Consider the following 19,939-nt stretch of genomic DNA (forward strand, 5'->3'; position numbering starts at 1 on the left):
ATTAATATAAGTAAATACAATTATAGAAAAATAATATTTTTATTGACAATTAAAAATTTAAACATATATAACATCCAACGGAATGATCGCACTCGAAAAGTAGCCATGTAGTTTTCCACAATAGATATATATTAGTTACAAAGAAAGGCTATATATATATATATATGAATGTATGTATGTATGTATGTATGTATCACCTGCTGCTTCTTCTAGAATGGTGAATGCTGAGTAAAGCTTTCAAAAAATTCTTACTCCTCTGACTGTAAGATATTATCTGTTTTTCCTTGTTCATCGTCGTCGTCGTCTCCGGTATTACACGCGCTGACATAATCGATCTTCCCGACTCCGATGGAGTATGCACCTACAAAAAAAGAGCCATTCTTCGTGTAAGAATTCGACTCTAACACAATGCAGTATTTGCTCGAAATTAGAACACGTGCTCTGTCTCTATGGCTGATAATAGCGCAACCTTAACGGATAAACTTGATCCGATATTCATTAATTTTTATTCGCTACATCAGCTTACTTGGTTTCTTTTGATGGACGAATCGGGAGAGGCTGATCTGAAGGCAGCCGAGCTCGACCTCTTGAGGGCGAAGCTATGAGGCGAAACAGAGGATTTCGCTGAAACAGAGACTCGTGTCAATCGAAACATTTGGACAAGGCGTACTAAATTTAAGCCTTAACTTGCGCTAACCCGTGTCTTTAGTAGATAGGATCCGAGCAAATGCGTGGCTAACTTGTTTCATAGGGAGTTCGCTTGAAAAGCTCTTTATGTTTTGTTTCCTACACAAACAAAGGTTGGGAGATTTTAGGTATTGCGAACAATATAATCATAAATAGATATGTGATCTTTTTATACGCGGTTGTATATATATATATATATATATAGTGTAATAAATGTTACCTTAACAATGGCGGTTGTGGCATTGCAACCGATACTTGAAAGGCTTTGGCGAACGGATTATCTAAGAATAAATTTGCACCAATTTTAAATATTAAGATATCCGATCATTTTGAATTTTATTTATTCGAGCTTTGTAGAAGTTGAGGTTACCTTGCTTCGAAGGATTTGTCTCGTTTTCATCGCACGGGATACAATCTTTATACACCAAATTTAGCTTCTTAAAATATGAATTCCGCGCACCTAAAAAACGCAAACATCATATGTGTTCCATTGAGCACGAACAAACAAAAACTTAACAGTACACAAATTAATAAGAATCGTATATGTCCTTGTCATACAAAATTATTACCCGGCAAATTATATTGCTTATGGTGCTCGGGAGCTTCCGGAAACAGGGAATGCCGCGATATGCCTCTTGAGTCGACAAATCCATAGAATGCATTTAACCTCTAAAATAACAAAAGTTTTGTTGGGACTCCCGTTTGCGGATATATGAATAATGACTTATGTTTCCCTAACAGTTGGAACTTTTAGGTGAGACGGTCATTAACATCCGATATGGTATCAGAGCCTAGGTTAAGTCTCGAGTTTGGCTTGCACCTGAGGGGCGTGTTCCAATATATCAAAATATTTTTCGCCCCAGCCCTAAAATATGTCTATATAAATATTTTTTTAAACAAATATTTTTTAACACTGTTTATCAATAATAAATTTTTAATAAATTTAATTTCACACTGCATGTATATCAACTACTAAATTTTTTACTATTATTGAAAATTTTCTCACTCTGAAAACTTTTATCTCTACTAAAAATTTTACCGAAACTTTTAAATTTTGAAAGCATGATTAGTGCAAAAAGGCTCTTAACTACATTCGATGGGATCGAAAAAAAACCTTTTCAATGCAATAAAAGCGTGTGTTGGTGGAAGAGAATTCCTCTGTTTTCTGGTCCAAAAATTTGTTAAGTTTGTCGGCGACGGACCCCAAATGGTCGACAGTACTAACAAGAGCTTTGCAGACGTACTCTTTCGACGATTCGAACGCGCTGCGCAGACAAATTCAAAATCGCTAGTGTAAGAACAGAGACAGAAACCTAAAACAAACATCAATCAATCGAACAGATCGCAAAAAGTGCTATTGCAAAAAATGTTTTGTTCTTACATGTGTTTGCGATCATTATCATCCTTATTGTAGGATGTCTCGAAATACTCCGCTGCAGAATAGAGTTGCTGCCTTAGGTTTTTCAAGTCCTGAAGAAGAACAGAACGAAATCGTAAGGCGAAATCGATAATTAATCGTTCGGACAGACAAATTCAACATTAAAAGATGCAGAGCGGTAAGAAAAACCTTTAGATTGTTAGAGAATTGGAGTCTGTGGTGCATGAAGATTTCGTCGCAGTTGGAGTTGTAGAGTGGTTGCGTATTTGAGGAGTACGATGTTGCTGCGGTTTCAGCGTCGATCGCCATTGATTCTTGTTCGAATTCAACTCTGAATTTCTGTAAGTGAAGAATTAATTGAGAATTTGGGGATTTTTGTGAAGAAGAAAGAGGAAGGAGAGGTGGTTGCTGAAGCAGGGATTAGTAATGATTGTGATTTGTGGGGTTTGTAAGAATCTTCATCGATTCATTAATTATCGTGAAACTATTTCATCACGGATTTAATTTTAAATAAGTAAATGCCTAAATAATTTAAATTTTGAAATTTTGAAAAATTTCTTAAATTGGAAGGAAAATTAGAATTTTAATATAGTAATAATTGGTAAGATAATCAAATCAACACATGATTTGATCGGATTAGCAGCAGATCTATGCTCTAAAATACTATTTTCATCTCAATTCAAAGTTTTATTTTTATCATTTTCGTCTGTCTTATTCAAAAGTATGTCTTTTCTATTTTTACTAAAAATAATCATACATTAATACTAAAATATTTTTAACTCTTACCTAAGTTACAAACATATCATCGTACATATAATTACTATTACATAAAGTCAAAGTGTAAAAATGTCAAAATCTCTTACACATTTTCACTAACTAATAAAATACAGTTATTTTTTAATTTACTACAAAACTCCAAAATGTCCATTTGGACCGGGACGAAGGGAGTAATACTCTCTCTGTTGTTAAAATTTATGCTCGTTTGATCGACACGCATTTTAAAAGTAAGATAAAGAAAAATTAGAAAAAATAATACTATTTTTTCATTACAAAAAAACAAAATAAATTTAAATGAGAACAAAAAAAAAAAAAAGAAAGTAAAAAAAAGTTGAATAACATAGAAAATATTTATTATTATTATTTTTTATTATAAGTAATTTTAAAATTTAAATTACTTTCAAAGTATATCTAAATAAGCTGAAATTGATGTATAGTAAAATTGTATTAGGAGAAGAAATACTGATAAATGTCTATTGTATTGCATGTTTTAAACCAATCATAGGAAGAAGCACTTTGAATGGATTGTTGCATCTTTTCTTGCATAAATACCACATTTAGTAACATATGATTGTTTACTTTACATGTGAATTTGAGTTGTAGGATTGCCCAATTATTGAATTCAATTTAATTGTCACATTGAAATGAAATGACACAAACAATACTTAGGTCTAGTTTGATTTTTTATTCTTTACAACAAAATTTTTTTATAACAATTTTCAATAAAAATATAATATTTTTGTATTGATATATTATTATATATACAAATTCAAATTACTACTATAAAAAGTTAAACCATACAAACCCAATATATAAATAAAGAAAAGGTAAAGCTTAAAAGATGCAATGGGCCAAAAAAATCTTTTACTTTTATGTCCTATAAAGTGTGGTCAATAATTTACCAAATATTTAGATATTGTTTTTTAAGTTTTGGAGTTTTAAACATTTTAAAGAATAATAAAGTTTTTATGTATTGGATGTACTATTTTTGTAAAAAAAATAAAAAATTTATGTTGAAGCTTTTCAAAAATAATATGCAGATGGATAATACTAAAAAGTAATTTTCGAATATGTTTTAATAAAGCTTTATATGCATGTACATTTGTGATTTGTGTTTGTTTGGTGATTTTGATTTGAATTATTAAAATTAAATTCGACTAGTTGTTAGATGTGATATAAATAAGAGTTGATGTGATATTTTGAATATACAATTATTTTTTTATATAACAAATAATTTTAAAAAATAGGTATTTGATTTGATTTTTTGGAGCAAAAATTTAAGAGTAGTATCAAACAAATTAGATCACCTTAGTATTTGTAATTTTAGATATTTTTGTGGTGAATTACGAAAAAGTATGAAAATAGTATAAAAAAAATATTGTATTTTTTTTAGTTTTTTAGTTTAATGTATATATATTTTTAAAATAGTATTATAAGAGAGACTTTGGGTATGCTTTGAATATTTTAGGTATATATGAAATATAAAAATATGTGTTTTAGTTTAATGGATATATTTTTCAAATCAATACCATGCTGAATTTTTAAATCAACACATATAATACATATAAACAACACATGTTCTTATTATACATGTTCTTACCAGAGGCGTGTGTCGTTTGTTTATAATTATATGTATGATGTATAAGAGCATGTCATGTCTTAAAATCAACTGTTGTGTATGCTATACATGACTATAGCATGTGCTGTTGATTTATGTGTTGTATTTGTACTATATTAATATAAGGGGTGTGCAACCATAAGTAATACAGTATGTTGTTTGTTATTACATAGTTGCTGCTAGTTTATGTGTTGTATTTGTATTATATTAATATAAAAGATGTGTTTACTGAAGTAATACATTGTATTATTTGTTATTAGATAATGTGGTCAACACGCCACCAATAAACTAATATACCATTTGCTTATATTCCATTTCTTATTAGTTTAAAATTGAATTTAAAAAAAGATTGAATTAAAATGGAATGCTTTCTTCAATAAAGTTACATAGCAAATCATTTTTTTTTCTTTTCTTTTTGAATAGAAAACATGGTAATATGCTAATTAAAAGTATTTTACTCTTTTAAGTATTTGTGACTTTAATCCCTAATTGTTGAAACTTTTTTTAAAAAATTGTCTTCTATTTTTTAATATTAGTTTTTTTTTTTTTTCACAATTCAAGTGTTTGATTGTGAATAAATCAATATTATTTACTTTGCACAATTTTCAATATAAATATATTACTATTTTTCTATATAAAAATATCGTACCAAAATACTATTTAAATAAAAATACAAATCAATACTTAATTTTAAATCAATTTTAAATTACAATCAAACAATTACAATTTTTTTTCTTTTTTGCACTCGAAAAAAATAGGTCTTAAATGTATTATTGTTATTATTTTTATTACTGTAACAATAACATTTACATACAATGTCTATATTTTTCAATTTCTTTATTATACACTTCTTGTTAAAGAAAAAAAAAATCTACGAATCTCTTATAATTAAAATACAATAATATTTGTGGAATAACTTGTACAAATATAAAAATATATTTAATGTTAAATACAATAATGCTGAAAAATAAACAATGCCGTTCTTATGTGACATAGATAGTATTGTTCTTCATAAAATATTATATTTAATTACTATATAAATATAAAAAATAAATACAAAATACATAAACAAATACACCAAAAATTCATGAAAGTCAAGAACCTTGTGGAAATTGTCTATACAAAATTGATGATAACCATACAGAGGTCCTGTTGATTTATTGCTAATTCAAAATATAATTAATGAAGAATGAAATGCACAAATTGTTTTTAATATCAGAAATCACAATCAGGGTCCAAATAATTAAGATCGAGTACGTATCCAAAAAATTTAATTACTAATATTTGTTATTAAATATCGACTAATTGCATATTCTATAATTTGGATGTCATATATCTGAAAAATATATTACTACATTTTATTATTATTTCAAATATTATATCAATAAAAATATTTTTCAAATATATATATATATATATATTCTTGACCTTCCATCTTTTGTGGATTAAATTGTTGCTTATATTCTGGTTGGTTGGTGCAATAATTGTGAAGGTATGAATGCAACCATTACATTTTCTTGATATATATTTATGATTAATTTTCATTGTCAAAAAAAATTAATAACATATATATATATATATAATTATTCGGAAAGGAAAAAAAAAAAAAAAAGGAGAAATGGAAGAAGTATGAATAGGGTTTACTTAACAATTATTTTTATAGTTTCCATTATTCAATAATTAGGATTCCTATAAAATATATTAATTCCTTTTCCATAACATCACATCCATATTATTATTCAAAATAATAATAAATAAATAAATCACAACATACTGCTACAGAAGAAAAATGTGAGTGGGGTTTGTTACGTTTAACATTAAATGACAAATGGAAAATGACAAATAAAATATGAATTAAAGGGAAATCAACAATAATTGTGGTAGCTCAAAATTCTTTATCAGAATTAGATTTTCATGTTCTTTTATTTATTTTATTTATTTTTAAGTAAATAAATAATATGATAATGATACTATTTATTTTATTTTATTTTATTTAGTATTGTAAGCGTCATTTGTCAAAATTGTTTAAAATTAATTTTATATTGCACTCCAATGTTTATAGTTATGTGTGTGACAACGCAAATTTTATAATGCTATTTTCAATTGAATAAGATCATTATTTACAGATTTCAATAAAATGCGAATTTTATAAATTATGGGCCATTTTATTAATTTATCTCAAACGTTCATTATGAGTAGCATTTAAGTTGAGGCGATTCTGAATGGGCCACTTTGTGTGGAATGAAGCTTTCTTTTTGGGCCTTCAACATGTCCAGCCCAGTTATGGATATATATTTTTTTAATTCTTAATTATTAATAAATATATATTATCTCAAGATATATATTTTTTTGCCCTATTTACTATGTGTGATTAATTAGGTTTTCTTTTTCTTTTTTTTCAAATAAAGAAATATATATCACAAAGAATAATAAAATATTTTTATTTTCTTTTAAATAATAATAATAAATGAATTGAGAAAATAAAAATAAGAGAATAGAGCTTAAGGTTCCTATTGTATGAAGTAGTAGATTAAAGCATATGTATTTCAAATATATAATTTTTTAAGTTGCTCATATATTTTGGTTCCTTTCAATAATAATAATAATAATAAATTAAACTAAGGTCAACTCTAAATAAGAAAATTTTAATGAGACAAATGAAGCCTTTAAATAGGACAATTATTTAATGAGTCAAATTTAGGCATAAATTTCAAATTATATTTTCTAGAACAAACATAGGTTTAGGAGGCTGTCTACATAAATAAATAATAAAAAAAAGACCCTCAAATAATTTGCACCAATTATTAGACAGTGTGCCATTAATATAAAATAGGTTTTGTTTTTCCTAACTTTTTTTTCTCACATATTTTTTTCAAAATATTACTCCCTCCGTCCCAATACCGTGTCTGTTACACTGTAAACACAGTATTTTAGGAGGTATGTAATTAGTAGATAATTAAGAATGTATTAATGAAAATAATTATCTTATAATATAAATAATTATAAATTAAGATTAAGATAACTAATTAGTTTAATTAAAATTTTAAAAAAATAAAATTAAAAAATTTAAAATGAGATTAAAGTGTGTAATCATTTTCTAAAAAAGAAAAATGACATGGTATGTGGTACGGACAGAAACGGCAACATGGACATAGTATCTGAGACGAATGGAGTAATATACTACACACATTCACTATTTTTATATTCTCTACACGATTCTCTATACTTTACATAAATTTAAATATTTTATATTGGTTTTCTTTTAAATTAATACAATATATATTATATATTTTTGTATATTATATTTTATAATGCTAATTGAAAGGAGTGTAAAAAATTTATGAATAAACTCATTATATTAATTTCTTTTCTCTACTAAATCATGAAATCAAACATTAAATCTTCATTTAAAGTTTTGCATCAAAATGAGTCAAACATATCTTATACTCCCCCTATTAGTTAAATTTGTGCTCTTTTTTTTTTTTTTTTTTTAATCTTTCACCTAAAAATATTCTTATTTTTTATTTAGTAAAAAATATATTATTTTTTATATTTCTTATACTATAAATTAAAAGAGACTAGTAAACATCATAGTAAAATTCATACCAAAAAATTGAGAGATTAGTAAAAAGTTTTTTTATTTTTTTTTTAAGTGATGGAGGAAGTAGTATTTTACCATTATTAAACTCTAAACTAAAATACAAACCTAGAGAGAGATTAGAGAGAGAGAGAGAGTATGTGTTGTACATGTGTGTGATTGGGGTTTGTGTTATTAATGAAAAAGAGAGGAGCAGTTTTCAGTTGCATAAAATGTAATGACAAATAAATGAAGCAGAAATGGAAAAAGAATGAATCAATGAATCGATATATCAATATCATATATATATATATATATGCATAATACACACACTCTCTCTCTCTTTCCCTCTCTCTCTCTCTCTCTCTGCTCGACTTGTCACTTAAATCCTTCACATATTAATATATATATATTATAGATACAAATACAAAAGGGACCAGCAGAGATCATCAATCAATGATTTTGTAATCCATTGCTTTATGATTGACCTTCTCTCTCTTTCTCTCTCTCGTCCATAGTAATACTTAACAAATCCGGGCCAGCCCGAAACTTTCTCGGGCCTCTCTCTCTATGTCTCTCTCTCTCTCTCTCTATATATATATGTATAATGTATGTATTACTGAAGGTAGGCAGGCGGGCAGGCAGGGGGGGTGCGGCTGTGTCTGAATATTTTCTACAATTAATTTAAGTGAGTAGTAAATGACACACACTGTTTTTACAACACTCATTGGTTTGGGAATCACACAAACACACACACATATATATATATATATATATTCTGATAGTCTGCAATTAGGGTCGTCGTCTAGCTCAGTCCTGTCTTTGTCTGCCCGGCATTCAAGGCGGGCACTCTATTATCATCATCATCCATATTTTCTACATTTATTAATTTAATTTATACTTATTTATTTGTCATTACTTACTTGTGTGTTTTCCCACACATTCTTTCTTTTTCTTAAAAAACAATTCCATTATTGCTACAAAGTGGCATAAAAAATTGGTTACGTTGTTTATGGAAAAAAAAATGGTTAATACTATGTTTAAAGATATAAAAATTGAGAGTATTGGTAAACCAACAAACAAACAAACAAACCAACAAACAAACAAACCCTTAGCTTAAGATGTAACAATGAGTTTCCAATTGAAATATTTTGGCATTCAAGCACATAATTTTGTTTGTAAGAGAAAATTAAATAAATTACGTTTATTTGGTGTTAGATTTTTCACTTTCATTTTAAAATTATGCCATCTACAATAAAATTAAGTTTCCTTTTTAATAATAATAATAATAATAATAATAAACTACTTTTTCCCTTTATATGAAACAAGGCAAAACATGAGAAAATATTGTCATATCGAGGATGCTAAAAATTCCAAGAGCAAAAGGATAAAACCCTAAGTAAAGGGGCATTGTTTTTGACCCTACTTTTAATTTCTACATTATATTTATTCGATATTCTAATTTATTTTTTATTTATTATTATCATAATGTGGGCCCCATTTCTGGTTATATAATTCTCATCAGCTTTCTTCCATGCAAAAGTAAGTGCCTCGAGCTCTTCAATTTCAGAGAGTATACATACACAAATACGTACAAATATATATATATAAAAAATAAATTTTGATATGAATGGCGAAAAAAGCAAATCAAAAGTAAGACTCACAAGTCACTGTCCCCAAACAGGGCCTTAATATCTGACCCATCTGAGCTCCAGTGAGATATTGACACGTGTCGGGGAGGTGGGGTCGGGAGTAAATGATAGTGTAATGATGGTAAAATTATATGACATTCTTTAGGTCTGAATGCTATGCTGAGACCTGCACTGCACTGTCTCTCTCTGCAGTTGCTGCTCTACAGTTCCCTACTTTTATTTATTTCTTCTATAAAGAACTGAAATCTACTGGTTTTTGGTTTATAGTTTAAATTAAAATTACGATTATTTAATTCTCATGTCCGATTTTTAATAAAATTATTGTATTTTATTTATTAAATAATTCATATGTTCCATTATAACTAACAGTTTATTTTTTATTTATTTTTTTAATTCTATAACAATTGATATATTTTTGTTTGGGTAAAATTTATTAAATTAAAATATATTTAATAAATATAAATTAACTTAATTAACTAAATAACATATGATATTTCATTCGTCCAAAATAATAGTTTTATTTTGCCATTTTTGTTCGTTCCAAAATAATAGTTTTGTTTCTATTTTTGGTAACTCATTTTCTACACTTTTACAAAACTATCATCACTTTTTTTTACAATAGTTATACTCCATCCGTCCAGTTAGAAAGTATACATATTTTCATTTTGTGATGTCCAATTACAAATTAACAATTTCATTAAATACCGTATTTTTTCCACGAATACCCGTACTTTATATCACATCATTACTTTTATATCAAAAAAGTAAGGGCAAAAATGTCATTACAATACTTTTGTCTACTCACTATAATTAAAATACTATTATTTCTTAAACTTCTCGCCAAAAGTAAATATAGTTTTTGCTTGGACGGTAGGAGTATAAAGTATGAGTATTTTGGTCTTTTAAAAATATTTTTATATCAGAGGAAGTATTATACATCATGTAGAACCTATTCAAAACTCTTTTTATTTTTATTGCTCCTAAAACACAAATAATTTTATCTATATTTAAAATTCTACCACTTTTATAAAATTAGTTTATGTTAATTATAAATAAATAAACATATTTCTTTCTTTATTTATATTATATGAAATTTTATTCTTTATTACATAATGTTTATATTGCATATAGTTTTTTATTGTGATATAATTTTTGAAATAATACATATGCTAATTTTTTAAATTATATATATTAAATATATCTTTAAACTTACTAATATTATTAATTATATAAAAATAATAAAATAATATTATGATTTACTATTATTAACTAATTAAATATTATTATTTTAGGTATCGTATCATTAATTAAATGTGTCAGAAAATAATTTTTTAAAAAATAATTATTTAATTAATATTTTTTTGGACGTAGATTTTTTTTTAATATTAACAATGTAACATTTGTATCTATAAATGTAAGATATTTTATATATATTATAAGTTATTTTATCAAATAGTATTAAATAGATGTTAAATACGTGGCGTCTGTATTTATATAAATTGTTGACTACATATTTAATGGTATGTTTTTTGTATTTATACATAAGATTGTCTAAATTTGTAAAATTATTTTACTGAATGATATTGAATAGAGATATTAATAATATATTATTGTCTGTATTTATATATGTATTAAACTTGTGTTGTTTGTATTTAAATGCATAAAAATGTTCAGATATTTTAAGTTATTTTACTAAAGGCTATTAAATTAACGATGAAATTATATTGATAAAATTATAATTTCACATTCGATTAAATACTAGCCTTTAGATTAACACTTATCCAACTGTCTAAAATTAATAATGAAATAAAATTTAGCATATGATGGAACTAATAAAATTATATTGATGTTATTTTCCAAATGAAATATATTTGGTAGAGTGTGTATGTATATGTGTATGTTTTGGTGCAGTTCCGTTACCAGATTCGGGTACATATATATTTTGCTTAGTTTATTTTGCAATAATTTGACATATATAAATTAATTCAGGATGCAATAAAGTAGATATATAGGACCAAAGCATGTGACAATTTAATGCTTACCCAAATGTCACTAACAATCTTCATTTAAATGCTCCCTCCCTCATCTTCACCCACTCTCCTTTTTTATTTTTATAAAATATCAAAAAAAAAAATAAATTGTGAAAATGGTGACCTTTCGAACTATACCATACCAACTCGGTCGATATTGACGAATTTTAGTAATTTCTTTTGATTTTACAAAATATGTCAAATTTGTGTTATGAATTAAATTCTTGTATAAAATATTTATAGAAAATCCGTTGCCCTTCGATAACAAGCTATATATATATATATATTAAAGAAAACCAATGTTTGTATTTACGTGGAAATTTAAAGTTACATCGATGTTACACTAAATCAATAAATAACTAATATATATATATATATATATATATATGAAATATTTTTATGGCAAGCTAGCCAGCTAGAACAAAACCATTGGCCCCTTAATCATAATAATAATAACACATACTTTATATAAATATGCTGTCTGTCTTTCTTGTCTTGTTCCTTTAGAGGTTTAATTTAGTTTCCCAGCCTCATATAATATATATATATATATATATAGCTCAAATATTTCAATATTATTTTCTCAATGGATTGAATTAATTTGTGATTAATTAATTCCCTGAGATATCTTTCTGACGATTTCCAAAATGCACATATATATAGATATTTCATCTTCCAAGTGTGATCTCCAAATTAGGTCTCTGTGGGCTGCTCTGATCTGATATGCTTGACCTTGATGAGCTCACATCTGATACCAATATGCACTCCATCTCCATCTCCTTCTAGAGAGAGAAACACACAGAGAGAGAGAGAGTAAGTTTGTATGTATAGCATTGCATCTATACAAGAAAAACCTAAGTATCAATTCTTGTTTAAAAATTACAAGAGTCAAGAATGGTGGACAAGTACGAGGTATATATATATATATACACACATGCGTATGTGTGCACGTATGTGAATGCTATATATATATATATAAAATCAAAGTCACTAAAGGGGCCTAAAAAGAATAAGGAAAAATTCCATTTTGTGGCACGGCCTTTAAATAATTCCCTTAAAACTTTTTATTATCTTTCCTTCTTTAAGAAAATAAATATTTTTTTTTTTGAAAAAAAGGTTCTCATGAGAGGTGAGATCACTTTAAAAATAATAGAGAGAGGGGCAATTTGGTAATTTAAAAGTGAACCTGAGTAGAGTTTGTGTTGGTTGGTCTTCCATGCAAATGCAACCAAGCTTCTCTGCTACAAGTTTGAAAGAATATTTTTGCAGTCAGTGGAAGCCATACAGCAGCAGATGAAAATTAAATTAAATAAATAAATAAATTTAAAAAATAAAAATTAAAAAATTAAAAAGGGTTCAGAAAGAAAGCAATCTTTTCACTTTACCTTCTTTATGCATGCAAAAGTGAAAGTCACCCATGTGACACCCCAACTATTTAAATTATGTCACACATATATATACAATTTTTTTTTAAAAAAATATCAATGTTACTCTTATATTCTTACAAAATTCTGGTTCATTACAAAGTCCCAAGGACAAGTTTTATAGTTAGCTTCCTGGGGAAGGTGAAGTGAAATTTTTCTTGATTGGGTCCCATTTGAAGACACCCAAAAAGCTAAAATAAAATAAAAAGGGGGATTGATTGATTATTTATGCCTATAATTTAGGATTCAAGAAATAAAAAAATCACAATTTGGAGGGTTCATCACTTCTGCCTATTATTGTTTTGTTGTTATGATTATTCTTGGAACTATCTTTGGCCTCAACTCTTATTTTATTTCCATTTAGAACCAAAACCCCTTTTCAAAATCTATATACACAACTTGAAAGGAACACTAAAATCCCAATCAAGACAAGAATTTCTCTATAAAAATTAATAATGCACTTATGAAGACTATGTTTTAACATTATCAATATATCAAAAAATGAATTCTAACATTATATATAATCATCCATTTAATGCAATAATGCATAGATTACCTTGAAGAGGGGTTGCTCCAAAGGCCATGGAGTCCCTTTTCTTGATGATCCATATTAATTTGTTCACCTTCTTGCCCCGAAACCTCCGACTTCTGAACGTCGAATAGGATATCGTCCGATGTGTCCTCTGTCGACCTATTAGATTGTCCTAAAAATCCATGAAAATTTAATTGTTCAATAAAAAAAATAAAACCCTTGATTGAATTTAATCATATAGTATGTTGCAAGAATTCCTCAAGTAGTAATTAATGAGAATATAATATGTATGCTGCATACTGACCTGAATTTGCTGCTGCTCTATCAGTTGATTTCACTGTTCGATACATCTGCCAAAATTTGATGCCATTATTTCACTTGTTTAACTAACATATGTAAATAAATAAATAACAGACAAGCACTAATAAATAGGGTTCGAAAAAAAAAAAAAAAAATACTAGCTGCCAAAGGTAGCATTTTTCTTGCAATGAATTTTAAATGCAATATGAAAAGAATTAATGATGAGCAAAATTTAATACACACACATATATATATATATAAATATATAAATATTAGATGGATTTAATTTTTTAAGAAATGTGCATGTCTACTTTCTCGAGGTTAACCATGGTTTGCCAAAGATGGGTTTTGTAAACCCCAAAGGACAGTGTGTTTGTGTATATCATTGTGTCATCATAGTGTTTTGTACTTTATCTTCTTTCTACCCAAAACCCTGAGGAAAATGAGGGATATTAGATATACCATTGTTTGGAAAACTTACATAACAAAAGATGTCATCATTCGACTATATATTTTTAATCTTTTCTTCTTTGTCTTATTCTCAGATTTTTCTTTATTACTATTAGTTTTAGTAATAGTGATGAAATGAGATTGAAACCCTCTCTCCCTCTCTCTCTAGAAGGTTTGATGGGTTTGCAGATCTAAATGGAAAAACAAGGGTCTGTGAGAAGTCTCTCTTTCTCTCTCCTTCTTTCTCTCTCTGCAAGGAGGAGACAAACAAAAAGCATTGGAGTTTGAAATTGCTGTCATAATTGACTCCTAATTCCCAATTTTTCTTCTGTTGAAATGTTAGTCCACTCTCATTCATTTTACTAATTGAATCAACATTGCATCTTTGAACTCATTTGGAAAATAAAATAAAATAAAATTTCTTGCTTAAGTAGAAGAAGAATCTGTGGCTGAAGCCAACAAAAATGGCTTCCAAGCTAATATTAAAAAGAATAATAAAAAAAATATTATCCTTAAAAGTTACCTGTAAATGAGATTTAACATGAGCCAAGGTAAGATCTTTCACATCCATAAGCTCCAAAACCGATTTTGGAGTTGCTCCTAAAATTGCAGTCGATCGAAGAAACTTAATTGTGCATACATACATACACACATATATATATATATATATAAAGAGAGAGAGAGAGAGAGAAATTGCAGAGAAACTAAAGAGGAGGCGTACGTACTCTCATGGCCGCCCAAGAGCTCGACGGCGCGAACGAAACGCGCGTGGAGGGACGTCGTCCACCGCATCCGCGGCGCTCTCATGCTCCGCTTCGTCGCCGCGGCGGCGGCAGCGGCGGCGAACCTCGGCAGGTACCTTGATCGCATCATCGACTGTCCGTACAGACCCAACGAATTATTCCTAATCTTAATCTGCTGATCAATCGCCGCCGCAGGACTCTCCATCTGATGCGTCGCCGCCGCCGCGGAAAATGCGAACGGAGGAGGGTTTTGGTACACCGGAACCCCTCGAATAGGTTTCAACAAACAAACCTCTTCACCGCCGGCGCCGCTCTGCTGCGGCAGCGATTGCAGAAACCTACCGCCGTTAAGAAACCGGTGGAAGTGTCCCCCGCCGGCGGCGGCGGCGTCGGAGATTGGGATTTTGAAGGGGTTCGAAAGGGGTAAGGGACTGGAATTGGGGATATGATCTGGCTTGGCGTTTCTAGAAGATTCGATGGCTCTTCTGAGAAACCCTAAATCCATTTCATCTTGGGAATTAGGGGTTCGTCTGTTGGGGGGGCTGATTTGCAGGGAGAGGTCTGGCTGAGCAGGGAAGAGCTCCATTAATGGAGGGCTACTGCAAGCTCAAATCTTTCAAAACCAATCCCTTAAATTACTAACCAATTTCTTCTGAGAATAAATCGATCTTCGAAAATGTGAGCTGAATCAGCAATTTTCTGAGATGGGGTTTTTGGATATGGAGAAGAGAGGAGTTTTTTAATTTCTTGAGGGGATTTGTGATGGAGATTTGGTTGTTTCCTTTATGTGAAGTTTATGTAAGAAAGTGACTCTTGAATAGGTATTTGTTGGGGGTGGGGTGGGGTGGCTGTAAATTGTAATTCTTTTGTGGTCGGGGAGGAGATGGAGATGAGAAATAAATAAAAGAAAAAATTGAAAATTGATTAATTTAAATAAAATGTAAATGTAAATGTAATAAAGGAAAAGGAAACAGTTTTAGGGGATGATGTTTTATAACACTCAATTTCCTTTTTCCTGTATTCTTTGGGAGAAGGAAAAAGGAATTTTAGTGTAAGCTTTTAACGTGTGCATTTGTCTCTTAACAGCTACTGCTTCCCTTTCTTACCCATAGCATATATATACATACATATATATTACTCTCTGAGAATGTTAAATCAAATAAATAAATAAATAAAAATTTATTCATTAGTTTCAGGCATCACTTTTCAATAACCACCTCTTCTTGACTACTGCCGTCTTGGTAATCTGCTAACTTTTGTTTTCTTTACTTACTTTTTTTTTTTTTTCCTTTGCCTTTGTAATGTTGCACGTATGGATTTTGGTGGATTATATATTATATATGTAGTTGATATTTATATATATAAATATTTAGATTTAATGATAATCAGTGATGGAGTAACAATGGCATAGTTGGGCTTGGTCTGAAACAATATGGGCACCAAAATATTATAAAGATTTTAAGTTCAGGGCAGGTACTATTTAGAGTACTAATGAATCATTTATATATTGAATAATGTAAAAATTAGAAATAGGTGTGTTTGTTTTATGAAATAATTTTAAAAAGATATATATATATATATATTTATGTAAAATATAGAAAATTGTATAGATAATATAAAAATAATAATTATATATAATATATATTTTGAAAAAATACGCACAGTATATACTCTATCTGTCTCATAATAAAATATCTATTTTTTTACCTAACGTTACAAATACCCTTACAACTTATGATATATTACACAATTGCTATTACATTTATATCACACAATACTAATAAGATTATTTTAATCATTTCTATTTTATTCATATTACATCCCAATATAATACTAATATTTTTAAATTCCGTACAAAAAGCAAACGGATACGTAGTTATATGGAAGGAGTAACAAAATTGATAAATGAGTATAACAAGCCTATATATTACAAACTAATATATATCATAAGAGATATGTAAGTTAGAGTGTTCACTCCATACATATATATATATATATATATTTAACTATTAACTTTCAAGAAGTTCAATAATAAGTTATTTTTCTTATAAATCTTAAATTACTACATTATTTTATATATATATATATTTGCATCAATAGTTTCAATGTTATAATCTATGAAAATTTATATAAATTTATGTTCCACAATCTTATCAAGTCTACGAAATTCAATGTAGTAAGTCAATGAAAAAATTGGCCAAATTCTAATGAGCGTTTGGTACAGTATTGAAATTGAAAGAAATAATAATAGAGTATATATCAATATGAATTTATTCTTTTATATTTGGTGGGAAAGAGAATTAAATATAAATATATATATATATACACAAAAAAGATGCACAAATTCTCCAATAGTAGCTAATTGTGTATTGACAACAATGAAAAAGAAAAGGTAAATCCAATATAAAAAATAAAATTATGAGTATGTTCACCCAATATATGTTTTTTACTTATATGATTCTCAATTAATATTATAAAAAATGTAATATATATATACTATATTATATATTTTATTCATTTAAAAAAAAAATCTATCATTCAAGACAATACATTATTTTAAAATTATTGAAATATTTTTTTGTAAATAATATAAAAAATATATTTATTAAAATAATAATAATAAATTTATACATCCATATATAAAGCAGGCTTTGGGCCAAGGCCTGAACCATTGCGTATTGAACTTGAATTTAAAATTTTAGTTAATTAATCTCGTTATTTTTTAAAATTTTTTTATTATTATATTTTGTTGACATTTTATATACAAAATGCAATTATTAATACTCTTAACCCAAATTGGATCCATGGCTACTAGTGTTTTTAAAATTTTTCCTAATTTCACGTGAAATGTTGATTTTTCACTACCAGAAGATTATGTTATAATTACGGTAAAAAAAGTTACACGAAAAAAAATATACAGAACCATTCCGTAACGAAAGTTATTAAAGACTTATACCACTTGTCATACCAACTTAACTATCTACTCTAAAGTATTAATTTTCATTTGTTATTATATTTTAATTATATAAATATTTGTATAAATTTATCTTTTAACAATATATACATATTTATTTAATATAGCACTATGAATTTTTAACAAAAAAATGGAAGTTTGTCTATTAATATAAAAAATTATCAAATTTATTTAACATATAGTATTTTTTTTTAATATCAAGAGTTTTTGAATTTCATCTATTGTCAATAAATTATTTATTTTTATTTTTTTAAGACTCAATCATTTTTTTAAAAAAATCTATCATATAAATTTTCTAAATTAACAATATATTTAAAAACATTATCAATATGGTAACTATAAATAATTAAAAATTAGTTTATGTTAATATTTGCAATAATTTAAATAAATATATATTAATTAAATAAAATTATTTATACTGTAACCCTAAATAGTAGAATTTTTTATAAAAATAAATTTATAAATAAGATTTTGCTAATATTTCAATACTTATGTCATGATTTTAAATAGTGAAGAATATTTAAAAAAAAATTATTTAATTACAATACAAGTAAAAAAAAATAAAAATATTGATTTATTATTTTGTTATTACTTTAAATAACTGCGAATAATAATAAGAAAAATTTATAGTTGTTTTCATTACTTATGTTGTGACATTTGATTTTAAAGTCACATAAATTATACCATGACAATATCTGTAATAATTTAAAATTTTGCAAGTATTTTGGTTATTTTTTCTGCAACTTAAAATAGTCATAAAAAAAATCCGTGACAATTTTTGTGACGAAATAGTAAAAAATACGAAATAGAAATATCTCGGACATTTTCGTTACATAAGTCGTTACTTTAAATAGTCACGGAAAGTTATTTGTAACTTTTTCTGCAAATACTACTTACGGAATAGTCAAAGCAAAAAATTGTGACATAAACTTGTCACGAGATTACTTTATGTGACTTTTAATTATCACATATTAAAATTTGCGACTGGGACAAATTTCTGTAGGTTGTATACGGTGAATTTATGTCATACTATCTATATTGCATATGATCTTTGAAAAGCATAAAGGACATGTCACAATATTTTTGAAAGGAAAAAATTATTTAATCCCTTTGTATAAGAAGAGTAAAATCTAATTTTCATTATTTTTAAATTAATACAACTTCACTCTTTTAACTTCAAAACTTGATTTGGACTTATTATTATTATTTTTATTTTCAAATTTTGGGTTTGAAACCCCAATATGACAATTTCCAAAAATAAAATTATTCAATTTGAATATTGAAAGGCAATGTTGTGTGTTCATTACTCAATGTATTTTTATTTTTTCTTTACAAATATCCATGTTAGGAAATGGTTAGGTTGTTGATAAGAGTTAATAAGCACCATTGTGTTGATATATATATATATATATATATATTATATTATACTAAGATCAATTACATTATGTCTTGTGTGAACTAGTATCATATGTTTAAATTATAATAAACAATTTTGTGTTAATTAGAGCTAATCTATGCAGCTGATGGTACTATTACCACCATATGCTAATCATTAGAATTAACCATATACCAATATCTTGTTGATTAATCTTAGTTAGCATCTAAATTTTCACCGTAAATTTGATTTTCTTCAACAAGAAATATTTTTTTCCCAATTCTATGCTACCAATCTAATTTTTTAAAAAATAACACACACACACAACACATGATTAAACTTTAAATCTTGTATTGAATTTGAAGAAATAAATAAAAAATTGAATTTTAGAAAACCCTAATTCTTTTAATAACCTAATTGTA

At 27.0% G+C, this 19,939-nt stretch overlaps 2 protein-coding genes across 5 annotated transcripts; both read right to left on the minus strand.

Moving 5' to 3' along the window:
- Positions 1-20: 20 nt before the first annotated feature.
- Positions 21-2,505, minus strand: LOC127263810 (protein ABIL2-like). Its single transcript, XM_051293043.1, has 9 exons — positions 2,255-2,505; positions 2,069-2,157; positions 1,802-1,952; positions 1,257-1,356; positions 1,058-1,147; positions 908-968; positions 698-786; positions 527-624; positions 21-361 (listed from the first exon to the last, which is right to left on the minus strand). The coding sequence occupies exons 1-9, from the start codon at positions 2,372-2,374 to the stop codon at positions 194-196; spliced, it is 966 nt and encodes a 321-aa protein (XP_051149000.1). The 5' UTR covers positions 2,375-2,505; the 3' UTR covers positions 21-193.
- A 9,521-nt stretch (positions 2,506-12,026) lies between these two features.
- On the minus strand, positions 12,027-16,134 carry LOC127264186 (probable transcription factor KAN2). 4 transcript variants are annotated; one of them, XM_051293634.1, is made up of 6 exons: positions 15,151-16,134; positions 14,949-15,025; positions 13,980-14,025; positions 13,700-13,847; positions 12,906-12,957; positions 12,027-12,498 (listed from the first exon to the last, which is right to left on the minus strand). In XM_051293634.1, the coding sequence occupies exons 1-6, from the start codon at positions 15,752-15,754 to the stop codon at positions 12,388-12,390; spliced, it is 1,038 nt and encodes a 345-aa protein (XP_051149591.1). In that variant the 5' UTR covers positions 15,755-16,134; the 3' UTR covers positions 12,027-12,387. The 4 variants fall into 4 exon arrangements, with proteins under 4 accessions (XP_051149591.1, XP_051149589.1, XP_051149590.1 ...); XM_051293632.1 differs by having other exon boundaries at positions 12,027-12,501; positions 15,151-16,050; XM_051293633.1 differs by having other exon boundaries at positions 12,906-12,960; positions 15,151-16,045.
- Positions 16,135-19,939: the final 3,805 nt, after the last annotated feature.

This window comes from Andrographis paniculata, unplaced genomic scaffold (assembly GCF_009805555.1).
Source record: "Andrographis paniculata isolate CXL003 unplaced genomic scaffold, ASM980555v1 Contig69END, whole genome shotgun sequence".
Classification (NCBI taxonomy): Eukaryota; Viridiplantae; Streptophyta; class Magnoliopsida; order Lamiales; family Acanthaceae; genus Andrographis; species Andrographis paniculata.

What these genes read in the sequence shown, in the direction of transcription:
- LOC127263810 (XM_051293043.1), bottom strand. Translation starts at nt 2,374, where the DNA reads ATGGCGATCGACGCTGAAACCGCAGCAACATCGTACTCCTCAAATACG. An exon ending in TAAGCAATATAATTTGCCGG is followed by an intron (nt 1,148 to 1,256) that starts GTAATAATTTTG and finishes TGCGTTTTTTAG; the next exon opens with GTGCGCGGAATTCATATTTT. An exon ending in CCACAACCGCCATTGTTAAG is followed by an intron (nt 787 to 907) that starts GTAACATTTATT and finishes TTGTTTGTGTAG; the next exon opens with GAAACAAAACATAAAGAGCT.
- LOC127264186 (XM_051293631.1), bottom strand. Translation starts at nt 15,754, where the DNA reads ATGGAGCTCTTCCCTGCTCAGCCAGACCTCTCCCTGCAAATCAGCCCC. An exon ending in TAGAGCAGCAGCAAATTCAG is followed by an intron (nt 13,848 to 13,979) that starts GTCAGTATGCAG and finishes ATGGATTTTTAG; the next exon opens with GACAATCTAATAGGTCGACA. An exon ending in CCAACACAAACTCTACTCAG is followed by an intron (nt 12,502 to 12,905) that starts GTTCACTTTTAA and finishes TTCTCTCTCTAG; the next exon opens with AAGGAGATGGAGATGGAGTG.